The sequence below is a fragment of the Cimex lectularius genome, unplaced genomic scaffold, assembly GCF_000648675.2.
Source record: "Cimex lectularius strain Harlan isolate CLEC.00 unplaced genomic scaffold, Clec_2.1 scaffold20, whole genome shotgun sequence".
Taxonomy (NCBI): Eukaryota; Metazoa; Arthropoda; class Insecta; order Hemiptera; family Cimicidae; genus Cimex; species Cimex lectularius.
The window spans coordinates 2,355,623-2,373,223 of NW_019392641.1; the positions used below are offsets into that span (position 1 = coordinate 2,355,623).

Consider the following 17,601-nt stretch of genomic DNA (forward strand, 5'->3'; position numbering starts at 1 on the left):
GCCAATATGGTATTTTTGCTTTTTCATCTTTAATCTTTGTGTCTTCTTAACGAGTGGAGTCGTAGAACATATTTATGGACAGCTATTTTGGGGTAATTTTATTGTTTGACTTCAGTTTCAATATGTATTTAACAAGCTCACCTATTAGAACAATTAGAAAATACTCTCATAGAATACTAGAAAATATTACCTATTAATTCTATGATGTACATTATGAGCACTTTGCTCATTAGCCAGTGTATAGTGTAATGTCAGTTATTGAATAATCACGTCTTTTACTCGATTCAACCGAAGTTTTCCACTCTGATGAGTGGAAAACAAGAGTCTAACCCCGAGAAGGAGTTAGAGAAGGAGAGGAGGCGGAATAAGGACGAGATGGAGCAGACAACGACGAAGAAGAAGAAGACTGCTGAAATAGTGGAGAGTACTCCTTTATCCACCGGCTGCACCGCTTTGGAGCGCTGTGAAGGAGATAAGGATGCTCTCTGTAAGGTACAGGGTGATCCGGATGAAGGATTCACCCTGGTAAAAAGAGGGAAGAGAGGCGTGAGATCCAGAAATACACACAGCAGGGGTCGCCTCAACCCTCGTAGGAGTGGGCCCACATCGACCGTCCAACCACAATTCAAGGACAGGTTCAAGTATAAAAGGGGCTCACAGGTGAGTACAACCCCAGCCCAAAAGAGACTGGGGAACTGTACTAAAAGAAGCAGGGCGGAGTACTCCAATACCCCTCCTTCTGCCTCAGGACCTGCCAAAAAACAAAGGCAGGGTCAGGTAAGCGAACAGGTAACAACTTCTAAACCTACTTATAAAGTTGTTTTCAGGAAGGTTAATAAGGATTTCTTCACTAACGAAGAGGCTCTGAAGCTGAGATCATTGATCTGCAACAGTGCCTTGGACTTAATTGAAGAAGAGGACGAAGACCAAGGCGTAGACTTTGTAAATTCAGGCCTGGTAAAAGGTGGCTCCATGTTCCTGATAAGCTGTGGCGATGAAGCTACAGTCAAGTTTGTCAGGGACACACTAGAGAAATTATGGATAGAGAGGGAATACGTGGTGTGTGACATCAATGACCTACCAAGGAAGGCCAAAGTATCCACGTATGCAGTAGGACTGGAAACTAAGAAAGAGTCCATAAACAAACTACTAAGGATCTCAAACAGGAAAGCAGGTTTGAGTATCAAGGACTGGGNGCTGATAGGTATCCTAACGGGCCATTGCCCCTTGAGAAGACACCTCTTCATAATGGGTACTCTACCAGACCCCTTCTGCCGCTTCTGCGAAACAAAAGAAGAAACGGCCCGACACTACCTCGCAGAATGCGATAGGTATGCTAGGGAAAGATTTAATACTTTCGAAGGAGAGGACATAACCAAAACACTCCCCAGGATAAAATGGTCCACAATCCTGGGGTTTGTGAATAGGTCCAATAGGTTTATACAGGACTCGTGAGCCGACCAGGTCCCGGACCTTCTAGGGATGGGGTACGGGCCTACTCAGGCTTTTAACCCCTCGGGTCCTGGTCGCCCGCCCTGTGTAATATATATGTAATGTCAGTTATTGTGCTAATAAACCCTTTCATCTCATCGATGTATGCATTTCGAATTAAACTTTTTGAATTCTTTTGGAAAATTGTGTAAAAAAAAGGTGTGAACTATTTGACACAGAAGCTCACACTAATACATTAAATACAATTTTGAAAAATTCCTAAATATTATCGTATCATTTTAACAATTGCTATATACTATGCTAAAATTTTTAGAGGAGTTTCTAAATGAATGATGAGGCAGATGATATACCTACTGGCCTTGTTTTTTTAATTCTTTACTCCTCATTATACATTAATAAAGATGTTTGTTAGAACTTTTTAGACATATAGAAAACCCACAACTGCAAACACTATAACACCAGCAGATTCTTCTCACCCTTACAATGCTAGGCTGCTCGTGGCTTACAATGTTTTAACTTTTGTGGATTTGAGGACCTGTGGGTTGAACTCATAAATTTTAAAATGTCTATGGGGAGAAGGAATTTAAATTTGAAACATATACGGAAATTGAATTTGAAACTTGGCTCCTGACTCAAAACAGATTCCAAAGAGAAAGAAGAAATAAGGCCAGGTAAATTCTTTGGTGCCCAAAATATGAACAATCAAACTCACACTAGATTATAAAATAAACGGATTAAAAAAACAGTTTGCCAAATAAAATATTAAATAGTCGAAGTCAAATTTTAAAGCTCAGTCATTGCTGGCAATTTTTAAAAGGTCAGTTAGGCTTATTTTTTTTTAAAGAGAAAAGGGAATTTTTTAATGCTGGACATTTACAAACAATCAATAAGAGTACGTCTTACTGATTCAGTGTTTAAATATCTAATTCTGGTTCTAATCTGGTTTAGGGTAGCTGTTGAGCTGTACTTGAACACATATACCCAGTCAATTAATCAATTAATGCTTACTGTAACTTTTTTAAACTTAAATATAATGTATTATATTTATAATATAAGAAAAAGTTTAAATTAATTTTTTGTAAGTTGTACAATTCCAAGTAGCATGATGAAAACCATGTCCAGAAAATTCGTAGTCATGACAGCTCTCGCTAGAGTGCAATTTGATGCTTGTGCCGGTTCAGCCGACGTGCTGCAACCTTCTTGTTATGCTGTCAACAGCATATGCTGATAAATTTTTGAATGTTTTCAGTTTGTTTAATTCATTAAATGTCCAATTTGGACGGGTCATTATCAAAATAGCATTCATTCTGCAGTCCAGCACGACGTTGTAATGTCATTGAGCCTTCCTCATGACCTGCCTTACAGGTAAACTAGGTTTATCAAATTTTTCTCTGCCATTTTTTCTTTCTAAAATTTAATAACTTAAGAACTAGTTAAACTGTCACTATTTTATAGTACAAGTATTTAATGTTAAGGATTTTTTAAAAAATCTTGCTGTTTTGATAATTCTCTGAACTGAATACAAATTTTTATGGACCATGACTTTTCATCATTTTCCCAACAATGAGTAATACTGGTAGAAAAAAAATGTTTGAATTTAAAACGTCAATGTTTTACATAGTTTAAGTTGCCTGGAGGCTAAAAGTTGACTGTACTTTGAAGTATCAGGCTGTTTTAATATTCAACTATTTTGTCAAATATTTGTGTTTTTATATTTTAATTTTTTTAGTACTGTCCAAATAAAATGCTGTTTGGTGTACCAAGCTTTCACCGTTAAAATACAATTTTATGAAAGCCAGAGACAATCTGTGAAAAGTTTTATAAATCTGAAGGCAACAGCAGTGTTCCATATACATTCACAAAACATAATAGTCAAAAACGTTTACTATTCCCAATTGTTAAGTTTTTAAAAAAGACAATATGTTTTCCAAATATCGTCAGTTGTTACAAGAGAAAGATGAGATAGTTTATTGTATTTCATTTAATAGCCAAGCAGAATCAAACTGAAGTCAGTCAATAAATAAATTAATAGTATTGCAAAATGTACTTTAAATAATAAAATGAAAGCGTACAACAAGGTGTTGTAAGCGACATACGACATATTTCTTTTACAATAATTAGTTATAACTTGATTTCTCATTCTGATTTTAGTGAAAATGTTGGAATGTAGAATCTATTCATTTAGTGTCCCAACTTCTAGACTTAACCACCACGATCTGGCCCCTTGAAATAAAAAGGGCCTGTATAAATTCAATAAAAACATGATTAAAAGAAAGTGGCAGCATCAATGGGTCAGATTTGCAATCTTATGTCTCAAGATCTCTGTTGATAGGTAACCTTCAGAGAATTGCTGCTTGAAGATGAGTCCTCACCCTATTAAGAATAGGCCATTCGAGGTTACTTACTTTTGGGCCAAAGTTCGTGTCCCCCCTATGTGAAGAGTTCAATTTCTAAGGCTCCGTACAGAGAGCATGTCAGAATAAACCCAATATGAGAATTGTCCTTGAGCAGGGCAGAAAGTATCTGGGTCTCCTGTTCTGATCTTTGCAGGAAGCAGAGTTGTTTTATTGTAGCACTGATAGCTTGTGTACCTAGCGTGTGTTGATAATGCATGTATTGGCATGAATGTGTAGTGTGATAATGCCGATAGCAGAATATTGAATTCCCATTGTCCCTCAATTTGGTTAGTTATACAATAGGTTTGGAATTATTAGTTTGGAATTGGTACTGATTGTGTTTGGGGCAGAAATGACCTAGCTGTTGACAGCCTTTCGAGCTTAACCTTGGCGGCTGAATGGATAAAATCGAGGACTGACCCCGGACTGCCAACTCCTGGAGTAGGTGATTCTCAAGGCTCGATTGTAAATTCTTGAGTGTATGTTTGTACATACACGTGCAGATTTGAACTTATAATAATCAATAATCAGTATATTTGTTAGGCAGATTTGAATATTTATGTTACGGAGTTGGCTTTTAAGGAAAAATATTTTTTTAAACCCAAATCGGTATCTTAAAAATGAAGTATTAACAAGTATAGAAAGTAAACCACTTGGAATGGTATTTACACATTTAATTTTTTGTTGACTTAATTTTTTCAGTTGTTTATAACAAGTCCTTTGGAATATTAGTAAAATGCTCAAGAATATATATAAAATGAATATAAACATTGATGTAATTCAAACCAAAAATATCAAATATTTTAATTCCGTTACCATTTTATACAATAATATTTAAAAAAGTAATAATAAAATAAAAACATTTAATAGGAAAAACACTGTCATGCTTTGATGGTTAAACAAACAACAACGTTCCTGGTGGGTATAATGATCTATATTGCCTTAAGGATAAGAAAAAAATGCCTAATTCAGAAAAAATTATTTAGGCACTCTCGACACGACACGCAAGAATGGCACAATTTCACAGAAGACAAACACTTTGAGCCCTGAAGATGATCTCAATAAAGATCGAAACGTTGGTACGATAAAGAAAATGTTTTTCTGAAACCTACATCACACCAGACTGCATCTCACGATTTCTAAATAAAAATTATTTAAGTTGCATGGCTTGAGAAAGAGGACAGTATTTAATGTAGTCAGTATCATAGGAAGATATATTACAAGTGATCATTTGTAGAGAGCTTCAGAAATGCCTGGCAGAGCTTCAGAAAAAATGAAATTTTAGGAGAAGCAAGAGTTAAAAGTCATCTATTAGACTGTTGCACTGCTTCCACCAAACTAAGACTTCAAAGTATGGGATTTAACTTATTTATAACTATATGGCTTTAGGTTTTTTATTAGGCAACAGAGCCTTGATAACTAGCTTTTCAGTTATATGTACTAGATTCTGCTTTTCTTTGGCCGTGAGTAGAAACCTTTTCATTGCTGGGCATTCTTAGTAGCATATATAGCATATGCACTGAAGTTTCCTCTTTTTCTTGTCAGAACCTAACCTAGACAGGCTATTTTCTGTCATTCTCAATATTTTTAAGTGCCTAGGTGTTAAGTTTTATTCAGCCTTGTGATTATTCAAGACTGCTGTGGTATGGCTGTGGACTGCCAACAACTCCGGAATAGCCAGTATCCCGGCTTACCTAATAATTTATTGATGGCTTAAAGCACAAGGGCTTTTGCAAAAACCCAGGTTTGTTTCACTGAAAAGCTGGAAATTCGAATAATTTTCTGTCCGCGATTGCAGCGTCACCAAATTTCGGTTGTATTCGAACATAATACTACGCGGAGGGGTTCAACGAGATATTTCGACGTTCGTTGATTATCTTGTATTGTATTCGAATAATTTAACCCTGTGTGACCTTCCTCCATAGGAAATATCGTGGAAGATTCAGGAAGAGCGGCCGAGATCGGCATATCCAACATGAACTATGAATTTATGAAGCTTTAAAGGTCTCAATATGAAAACGGCGAATACCTAAGTTACAGCCCAATATAATCGGCCTGCCGTCGATTTGACGTTTAATAACGTAAAACAAAGTTCTTAATAATGTAGTCTTTCCGGTGGTAGAGAAGACGATGATTCAAACACGACTACGTTTCCGACTTCTTGTCGTTTCGATAAGGCCCAAACAACCAGTCGGCCCTTCCAATTGTACTAGTTAAAACTATTAAAATTTGAATGCATTTAATAATAAACGATTTACCGAAGTGGATGAGTAGAAGAAGGGTGTTAAGCATGCGCCACCCTTCCGGCTCGCACCCTCAGATCCAAGCCACCCTTCTTCAACAAACTGCCTCCGGTACTTGACGAGAATGCACTCGCCGTCCGCGTCCAGTGGGTTGCATCTTTTAACATTTTAATTTTTTTTTCTTTTTTCTTACTCTCATGTATTTTTCTCTTGTATTTTAATTTAATTTTTTTTTCTTATTGTAGTTGCGGCCTTAGTTTTTATAACGATTATCGAAGGATGTACAGCATTAGGTGAGTTTGATTTTTTTTTAAATAAATACTTTTTATTAAATACTATTTTTAAATTTTGTATGAGGTCAAATATTCTTTTAAGAAATACAATTCAGTCTCGTTTATTTGATAGTTATTCTGAAAACTTTTTGTCACCAAAATTGGTTACATTTAAAGAAATAATTCAGCTCAACCAAAATGCCGTAATAACTAAGTGACATTTAAATATGTTAATTAAGTTTTTTGACAAGAAGCTGGTCACATACTGCATAAGTACTGCATGGAGTTTGATGTTACTTTGCAATCCTGACTTAAAATTAACATTTCGTAAAAATACGCGAACATACTTTTCAATGTAAATCATGTATTTCAAAATATACAAAACAAACAGGTTATTTTTTGTTAGACCAACATTTGGAACGTCAGACCTGACAACCTGCTATGGAAAATAGTAATAATTTTTAAAAATAATCTACGTTTTATGATAAAGGAGTCGGTTTCTTCTCCTATAAACAAGAGGAACGCGTGAATAAATTTGTAAATGTAAATACCCCGGTCATCATTTCAAATAACTTTAATCGGGATAAATGTTGTTATTATTCATTTTCATTTCTTCCTTCCTCGGAGGAGTCTTACTGGAATGAATAATTCAGAAACTGTTCTGTGATTAAATTGGAAAGGAGGTAACTCCTATTCGCTGGATCGTTTTGATGAGAGGAATTATTGTATTTATTTCATATTTGATTTTTTTTGCCGGATCGGTCGTTATATTTTTGAAATAAGCGACCTGTAAAAATAATAAATATATAAAATAATTAATTCTTATAAAGTCGTAACCTTTCTGCAATGAAATAAGTAAAAAATGTCCGAGTAATTTATTGTTTTTTTCCCCTTAGCAAAACTTGTTATATACAAGTGTTTTCTCGTTATACAATCTCAATAATTATATTTGAAATAGAATGCCAGATGTAAAGGTTTATTTTAAAAAAAGGGCTAACTTATATGGAATTGGCCATACGTTCTGGGTAGCCCAACATCAAGGATATGGGATAATCAGTGTTAACGGCGGAAATATACATGTCTATATTCGTACGTTTTATTGGAATTAGAAAATTGTATGAAAAAAAATTCATATTTTATTTTGACATTTTCATTATTGTAGTAGTTCTTCCTCAATTTTTCATTTTATGAATTTTTGATACTAGACTTCTGGTCTAAGAACCTTTATGCTGATACTTTACATAAGATGGTTAATTTAATAATACGGTGATATAGTAGATTCGATATCAAAAGCGACTTCCAAGGGACACGATGCCAAAGTGAGATTGATTTAGTAATACCTGGTACAAACCCACACCTACTTTTATCTTAAATGAGATCTTTTGTTTGTTCCTTTTTTTACACAATCGTGCTACCTAAGCATTGGGCTCTATGGGTTGTTCCTCGGGCCTTTTCCCCCTTTGACTTATTCTTTAAAGCGAATTTTGCAGTCGGCTCAATAAAGACGCTAGATGTATTTATTTATCTACAATTGAACTACTGTGCCCTTTTGACCTTCGTCTTGTCAAGAGGTCGATTCTCCCACTGTTCGTTTATTGTTTCAATTAAAATTAAAGTGAAATCCATTTTTTCATGGATTTTTTTAATGAACTTTTAAATGCTGTTAGTCATGTTAGTATTTTCTCAAGGGTTCTAGAAATCTAAAAAATTGTCAAATTTTCCAAAAAAATACCTTCGCCGGTTCCACCCTCTCGCTAATATGAAAATGGGTTAGCGATACTATTTTCGGACTGACAAGGCGAATGTCGAGCAATATTTAATCACGGGAACGGGAGCACATCACATGAGTGACGTGCACACGGGAATAGCATTAGGTGGTGCCACAAACCTATTCCCAAAACCGCCCCTATCCGTTTGCAACCGTACACAAAAGTTTTTCAGATTTATCCCTTGGTGCTAGTCCGCCCACTTTATTCCTTCCTTCGCTTAGAAGCTTGAAAATGGTACTGACAACAAAAGTTTAAAAACATACAGTCAAATCACGGCAATGGAAAATAATGGATAATACGCTTTATTTATTCTATTCCTGCTTTATAGTAACCGACTTTTAGATCCATTTTTTAATGGATTAGATATCAAATTAAATCTATTTTCAAACACACACTTCAACATTCCGATGAGAAGTATTTCTCGAGACTGCCTGTTTATAAGTTAATCAAATTTTTTGGATCTCTTAGCCGTCTATGCAAAATTTCTCATCTCATGTTGACTTGAGTAGATCTGATTTTTCTCAGTATAACGAAGGAAATTGAATTCTCTACTGGACAAACATTAATTTCTCGTCCTCAGACAGCTTTTTAGCAATTAATTTATTAATTTTTAACATGTATTCTAAGTCATGAAACCCTTAACGTCTTTTGAATTAATTTATTATCAGTTTAATGGTTTTTAAAACCCATGACAAAAGTTCTGACCCCTTATAAAAGTTAAAAAAGTAAATTTCTGTCATACAAGAGGGCTTAACGTCCAACTGTCCATTGGGTGTCGCAAACGCGGGTTAAACCACTTTACAATACATTTTACATACCTTTATCAATCAAAAAGCCAAAAAGCACTGCCTGGATTCGAACCTAAGACCGCTAGCGTGGCAAATACTAGTCGGACACCCTAACCACTCGGCCACCGTAGCCCTCAATCCCTCATTTGTTTAAAAAGCTTCCAAATAAAGCAATAATCAAAATAGTCGAAATCTTTAAAAGCTGCCTCCGCGTACACTCCTTCCCTAAACGATGGAAAAAGAGCAAAAATTTTGATTTATTGCTGGAAAAAAGACAAAAATAATTCACACAATTATGGACTAATCTGCTTCCTTTCCATCATAGACCAACTGTTCGAGAAATTCTTAAAATACCGGACTGATGAGCTATAGTAAAGAAATAATCCCAAAAACCCAGTTCGGGTGTTTGCCAGGGCAATAGAATCAGGGGATTCGAAGCCAAAAAACATACCGTAGTTGATTTTCTTGACGGAAATAAAAATTGGAATTGCTATAGATTCCTGATAGGTCGATCCTTTTTTGTCCGGATCAAAAATCATCGATACGAAGAAAAAGCAGTAGTGATCTGGACTCCACAAAGCTCTGTCCTCTCACCCTTACTCTTCAACTTGAACGTCCTACCTACCTACCTGATCACTTTTAAACGACATAACCATATTATGACCATGACGTCCAGTCTTGACATCTTGACAATGTGGTTAAATACATAGAGAAATGGGAATTTAATGAGAACTTTTCAAAATGCGAAGCCATGTGCACTTTGTCTTGTCCACACTGTGTCATCCTCGAGATCGTCCGGAATTAAAATAAATACCAAAAAGATATGTTACAACCCCAAAGATGCGACAATCAAATATTTAGGGTTGTTTCTGGAGAGCAGAGTAACCTGGAACTGGCACATACAATTCAAATTGAAGGAAGGGCAAGTTAGGAATCCTATATCCGCTGATGAATGAACAGTCATCCTTGAAAACTAGAATCGAATGTGATCGTGTTGTACAGATGTGAAATCTGGGGAGCAGAATCAACCTCCATCATTAAAAAAAACCCAAGAAAAACCTCGGTATATGTACCTTTTTTGTAAGTAACTCGCAACTATGGAGAGTTAAACATCTCTAAACCTGAACCTCGTCCATGGACTGCATCGAATTCTGGTCGATTCATCATTACGCGGCCCATGAGATATATTGTATATATTTAGATCTGAAGTAATGTAAAATGGAGTAATGTAAAAGGGAACTTGGTTATTTCATTAAGAAGTTTAAAATGTAAAATCTTGCAGCGAACAATCAGTTTTTTAGGACCATGTTCGCACATTTATATTTCGCTAAACACGAAGCATAATATTTTTTTATATTTTCTATGTCATAATTAAGTCAACACAATGTAGGAATGTTAAATGCAAACCACGGATGTCAACCGTAAAGAATCAGGTTGGATAGAAGAAAACGGCGCACCCCATAGGCTAAACCGGCAGGACCGTTAAGGCGTGCGGTACAACCTCGGCTTAATCGAGTCTACCATGTTTGAAAAAACATTTTTGGACCTGCCGATCGAACAATTCTTCTCAGATCGATCGTTCCCGACTGTATACTGGTTCGCCAGTTCTTGCTGTATTCCTACGTCAGAACGCGTTTTTATAATTTTTGTTGTTGTTGCGAACTTGTCTTGGGTAGTCTCTAATCATTCTGGTCTGCCTATCCTCGCCGACTTATGCCAGTCAGACGTTCCTTTCTTCTAACCTTATATAATGTTTTAAACAGCATAAATGGCGTGGGTAAGTAGTTGATTTGTGTATTCATGAAGTTTTGAAAGTGTTGTGCTTGTATATATTGAGAATTTCAAGTATATATGTTTGTTTTTAGTCCTTTGGAGTAATTTCAAACTTGTCCGTATTGTTGAGGAGTTAGTTTTGGTTTTGAATATTTTGTCCCTAATGTCCTTTTCTGTTCCATACATCTTGGATGGATCCGTATGCCGTTTTTGTCGTGAGTGGGTAATCGATGTTTTGTTACAGGGGTTTTCTAATTGTGCCTGTTGTATGTCTCATTCTCTATTGAGAATCTAGCCAGTTTAATGTTTGTTTTCGGGGTTGTTTTCTTTTTGTGCATGTCGTATCTGATTGTATACTGGTCCGCCAGTTCTCTGTTTTTATGCCAGAACGCATTTCGAAGTTTTAGTCTGCCTGTGACAAAGATTTAAGAACTTTTTAATTAATTTTTTTATCATTCTGGTCTGGTTATACTCGTCCTAATTGTGGTTTTTTGTGCAGTCTTTTATTGCGTAATTTGTTAAAAAACCACTTTCGATGATACAGGTCCGTTTATCCTCGCTGTTTTGTCTGTCAGACGCTTTTCGGCATTTTGCCATCTTCATTGATGGATCTGAGAGCCGTTTTTGTCGTGAGTGAGTTAATCGTTGTTTTGTTTCAGGAGTTTCCCAATTGTGCCTGTAGTATTTAGTCTGTAGTACGTCTCATACTGTATTGCGAAATGAGTCCATTTAATGTATGTTTTGGAGGTTAACTTTTCTTTTTATTACAATTAATTAAGGTTTTTAGTTGAGATAAAAAAGTCAATGGCACGAGCGGGATTCGAACCCACGATCTTTGGCTAGATACGCCGCTGCTCTATCACTTGAGCTATCGTGACCTCGATCCACTCGGACACTAACTTCCCATCTCAACCCCACTTTTTTTAATTTTCTCTCCTTTTTGACTTTTTTATCTCAACTAAAAACCTTAATTAATTGTAATATATTAATTGGTCAAGTGGACCACGAAATTAGTAAATTTAATTAATTAAAATGAAGTATACTTCACTAAAAGCTCTCCGTGGCCATCCGGAATCCAATCCGATTACACGACATTTGAAAAATGGCAAATAGGAGGGAAAATATAAAAAAAGTGGGGTTAAGATGGGAAGTTAGTGTCGGAATCGATCGAGGTCACGATAGCTCAAGTGGTAGAGCAGCGGCGTATCTAGCCGAAGATCGTGGGTTCGAATCCCCCTCGTGCCATTGACTTTTTTTATCTCAATTAAAAACCTTAATTAATTGTAATATATTAATTGGTCAAGCGGACCACGAAATTAGTGAATTTTCTTTTTATGCATGTATTTTATATACTAGATTATTGGTTGTGTTTTAGTAGGTTGTAGTTTATTCATGCAATGCTTTTTATTGTTTGTATTTCTTGTTGGTTAATGGGTTTTGGTTTGTCCGTCATGTATTTAAGTGCTGTTTTCGTGTCTGGGTACTAGATGGTTATAAGACAACGGCGCAGAGATTAGGCTAAACCGGGCAGACCGTTAAGGCGTGAAGTTTTAACCTAACCTACATTTCTTCTTGAATCTGCCAGTTTTTGAAGTTGAACAATTTCTTTGCAGATAGATCGTGCCCTACTGTATACTGGTCCGCCAGTTATCGCTTTATTTTTGGGTCAGAACGCATTTCGAAAGTTTAGTATGTCGGTGACAAAGATTTAAGAACTCTTGGGTAATTTTTGATCATTCTGGTTCGGCTATCCTCGCCCTAATTGTGGTTTTTTATCGTACAGTCTTTTATGAGTAATATGTTAAAAATATAAACGGCTCCCGATTGTACAGGTCCGTTTATCCTCGCTGTTTTGTCTGTCAGTCGCGTTTCGGCAGTTTGCCATCTTCAGTGATGGATCCGTGTGTCGGTTTTGTAGTGAATGAGTTAATCGATGTTTTGTTGAGGAGTTTCTCGATTTTGCCAGTTGTATTTATTGCTGCTTTTTATGACTAATTTGTAAACCAGATTATTTTGTATGTCTCTTTCCCCTATTGTGAACGTACTGTTTATTCTATTAGTTTATTGAATGCCTTTACATAGTAGCTAGCAGTTTATGTATGCTATTTTATTGTCTGTGTGTTTATTGATTAGTGTCATGATTTTTATTTTCCCCGCCATTTGTTTTTTTGGCTGTCTGTATGGTTTGAATCAGCTCTTCTTTGTTGTCTGTTGTTCGGGACACCTCGAATTAGATATTTTTTTAAGGTCAAGGATGTATTGCTGCTGAATTCAGTTCTATTAGCATGTATGCTGTTCAAATCGCTGAGTGAATTGAAAACATTTACATGTCCGGCGTACGTTTATATATTTATACATCGGCTTTATAAATTCCATTTGAACTTTTGTTTTTGAGAAATGCTCGCTCCGTTTATTCGGAGTTGAATTAATTTACACTTTATACTCTATGGGATCAGGACTCGGACTAAATGTGCGATGCTCGATATTTATTCACTTATCCAAGAAAAATAACCCAGGGATGGATTTCTACGGATTTTTCGAAAGGAACGGGTCCTTGCTCAAAGGAATAAATTCATTTTTATTTCGAATCGAGATTCAAACGGAAAAAAATGTTTTATTTATAAGTCAAAAACGCCAAATTAGCCTTCAGTTGTAGTATCGGAAGAAACTTCCCATCATCGATCCGACTCGTCGAGTACCGGTATTTTTAGATGATCGCATTGACTTTTTCGCAGGACGCAGCACTACGAGCGGTCTGCCGACAAAAATGACACTACACGGTTGTAAATGAGCACGGTCTGAAATGTTACCATCGTGTAGTACCGATATACCGGGTCTTTTATCTCGTTTGGGCGAGGGTTGCGGGATTTGTTTATTCAAGAGATGACTGCGGCACCTGTGAAGTGGACACTCACACACTCATCCTCATAAAATCAGCCACCCAAAAATAACATATTTCCAAACGGAGTTTCTGGGTTTCTGGTTTCTAACAGCAGTTAGATAATACATTATTCTCTTTTCTAGGTGTTTTCTGAATTTTAAGTACTCCTGTTGATTATTTTATCTTTAAAGATTCTATAAAGCTACAAAGCTAACTGGCCAATTTTGTTATTCAAACACAATAAAGTTTTGTTCAAATCATAGACTGAATTTGCATCAACAAACCGATTGAAATAGCATTGATTTCAAAGTTTTCAAATTAATGGATTAACAGATGTCCAAGAGACCAGAACGTCAACAAAATTTTGAATATTCGATAGTTTAATTAAATCTCTGTCAGCTGCCCTTTATACGAATAATCCCCCAAGTTGAATTTTGAATCGATTAATTTGAAAATAATTTTTTAACAGCTTTGAGAAATTATAAGCTCTGACAGAGTTGTTTAAATTATCAAAATAGTTTTTTTATATTAAAATTTTAGTGGTTAATTAGAACAATAATTTAAATGAATGTCAATATTGAATAAGACGATAAAATGTTATATTAGAAAATGACTTATTTGGAAAGTGTAAAACTATCTGCTGTTTTCTGTTTGGTCTATAGCCTAAATTATCCATTTAAAATAGCGAAATTGCTTTTCATTGTAAAAAAAAGTTAACGATTTAATCACAACACGTAGTTCCAAATAATAATAAATTCACTATGCCGAATTGGTTGTTCTGCAAGGCTGCATCCTTTGTCCCATTCTCAATCCATCATACACTACAGACATACCTAACGATCCCGATACATGCTTATATAAACCTCCAGGACTTCTTGCGTGGAAGAATGGTTAATGGAAGATCAGATTCAAGAAATTGCCCGAAAAATAACTTTTACTCTCCGCCGTACCATCTCGCTTCCGATCTAATATAATTCTTTTCTAGTTTATTTAGTGAAAAAAGACTGCTTGCCAAGATCGAAACTTACACTACAAAACAACGCCTTGTACATCCTGCTACGATCGGAAGTACGGGATTGAATTGTGGGGTTCAGTTAAGCGTTCCTAACTCCCAACCTCCAAATAATCCAGTCACTTCAGTCCAAAATCCTTCGAACCATGGGTCAAGCTCCTTACTTAGTATCCAACCTTACTCTCTACACAGACCTTCAGACCCCATTTGTCCTTGAAACTACAATACGGCGATTCAGACGCGTCCATAAAACCCTGGAATTTCATCCCAACTACTATTCCAACACTTTCTCCTCGAACTCATTCCGACTACTTGATGGAAATTCTCACTACAAAACCTTTCGTCACTTCACTTCCTACTTCGAATCCATCTTACTGACCTGCATATACCAGATACCCATATGCCGTCGGAATAGCAAGATGTCCGATACTTCGATGCATACACATCCCAAACTACAATTTCCCACAATCCTCCAAGACGCCTTAGTGCCAGTGGCCTTAGTTACTTCTTCTCGTTTCCATCTTTACTTACCTGAGTTGAATTAGACTGAGTATCTTTCACGTTCGTAGAGGTCTCTCAGACGCCTCATACTATTCGAGGATAGTACTAGGAAGATTTTACATGCATTGACTTGTCACATCCTTTTATAGCGAGATGATGCAATGCTAGCCAGATTCAGAAGTGATCCCATAAGAGCAATCCACACGTTTCTTTAACAATGGAGATTTGTGGCTTCCAGCAGTCTTTCAACCATCCCGAAGTAATAGAGAAAGCACTGTACCTCCGGCTCTGGTCAACCGGTTCTCTCCAGCTAAGGCACATGTTCTCAAACCACGATTACCACGAGTCAAACATCAATTTGGGGCTACTTGGAACCATCTCCTCCATCTCCTCCATTCTGTTTTATTTTTAAGATAAAACTGATCGCCAACTCAGAGGTTCTTAAGAGCCCCTACTGTTTGCACTCGTTGCTTGAGTGGTTCAGTAACCCAGGATGTCTCTTTCAATTCAAGAGAAGAAAAAGGGAAGAATTGCCTATATAATTGACATAGGCCATAGCCCTATGCGCCAGAGCTGATGATGGGGCTTATCCCATGGGGCCCATAGAGAAGATACCCTATGGGATGTCGATATAATGAGGCTTTCAGAAATTAGACTTGACATTACTAAAGCCACTTATATGGGACCCATATAGGAAATCGCACAGGATTTTCGGGCCCGAAATTCAAATTGACTCGTCGTAGCCCGACTTTTGGAGACTGGCAACTTGTGTGAATTGTCAAAACGTACGAAAACAAAGGTTTTATTTAAAAAAGAAAAGAAACTGTGCTAAATAAAAAGCTATAATAAAGTTAGACGTTTAAAAAAATGTGAGACAAAGACGGAAAGAAAATAGACGGGCAGGCTGAGGAATCGAAGATCAACGTTCAAAAAAATGTACTTGGCGTTAAAAAAATAAATTTTTAAAAATTATAAAACCACCTACTGTTTTGGTTTCACTCTAAATTAACGTTTTAATTTCATTTGAAAAAGTTATTGACGATTAAGTTATAATAGTTTAAAAACTATAAATATACCTTGATTATATTAAGGCCCAGCATCTAAATAATACAATATTTTACTTTATAAAAAATTAATACCTACCTATTTGGAAAGTAATAAGACCAACTATTTTTTGCTTTGTAAATAATTTTAAATTTTAAAACAGGTTGTGAATTCGCCCTACTTTATGCCTACATCTCGGAAGTGCACTCTATTTTTGGAAGGAGGAAGGAATTTGAGCACTTTCCTAGATGTCTGACCAAAGTGGCGGTACTGTAACCGAGGAAAAAGCTTCTTAGAGCTTAATACGTGTTCCGACCTGTGTGCTCGAATCGTCAAGTTTCTGGCCCAGCTTTTTACATTTTTTTCCAAATAGAGGGCCTGGGAAGGGAAAAAAGGTTTTCGATTTGAGATTTTTATCCGCTTGTTTGAAAATTGTAATATTGTTCGATTGTTTCTTTTATAAAGTAAATTCCAATTTCAGCATATTCTGATCGCTTAATTCATATTCTTCCTCTGTTATATCCATTAACCTCATGCTATGGCAGGCTTTTTTCCAGGTTTTGGTGTTGTACTTATATAAGTGCGCCCTTCGATTATGAAAGTTTCCAGACACTTAAGGTCATTCAAAATATCAGACAAATAAATTTCAGCAATTAATCTTTTTGACTTGCTACAGCTAAAATTTGAAATAATGGCAGATCGATATGTTTGTAAGTTTTCGAATCTTATGTCAGTTTTAAGGCACTATTATTGTTATAATGCATTTTTGTTCAATTTCCCTTTCTCCTTTCTTATTTTACGAAACCAACGAATTGCCATTTTGAATTGTTACACATTACAAGTGTTACAGAGCAATTATTTTGAATTTAAATTGTACACAACCATGCAAATTGAATTTTTCTGCTGATTTTAAAACTAAGAAAAAGAAAACTTTAGCGGTAATGGAACACGTTAAGTAAACAGTCTGGAGCAGGGAAGTTTTATTTTGTATGTTCAGAGATATTCCAGGAAACTTAAAAAAATAAATAACCTTTAAAGTCTCAAAAATTTCTTCTTTTCTTGACAAATAAATTCGCGTCACTAATATGAAATTCATACGGGATTAATGAACAAGGATGTGTGGTTTATTCATTATTTTATTAGAACAGGAGGATGGGAAAAAGTACTAGTACGCTGACTCAATATTGTACATACGACATATAGTCTAAAACTCCCGCTTTCTAGTGTTCATCATCAAAGAGGGCTGTGTTAGGACTAGAATGGTAGGAATACCGACTGACTGCATACTTCGATGGGATTGTATTTTTTTCGTTTAAAGTTGTACTGTTTGTATATTTCTTTGGTTAGTGGTACGGTTTTTAGTCAGCCCCTTTGCCATTTGAGTACTGTCTTATATGTCTGTGTAGGTGGTTTTAGGATTGATTGGATCATTTCCTATCACTGTGGTTCGCTTTCTCGCCTTCTTCAGTG

General features: G+C 36.0%; 1 protein-coding gene across 1 annotated transcript in view; it reads left to right on the plus strand.

Moving 5' to 3' along the window:
* The first annotated feature begins 2,620 nt into the window (after positions 1-2,620).
* The window catches only part of LOC106661293 (beta-1,3-glucosyltransferase), a 31,446-nt gene continuing 16,465 nt past the window's right edge, over positions 2,621-17,601 (plus strand). Inside the window, exons 1-2 of the mRNA XM_024229678.1 lie at positions 2,621-2,817; positions 6,337-6,384. Coding sequence (XP_024085446.1) covers positions 2,802-2,817; positions 6,337-6,384 — 64 coding nt within the window. The 5' untranslated portion in view covers positions 2,621-2,801. The remainder of the gene's footprint in view (positions 2,818-6,336; positions 6,385-17,601) is intronic.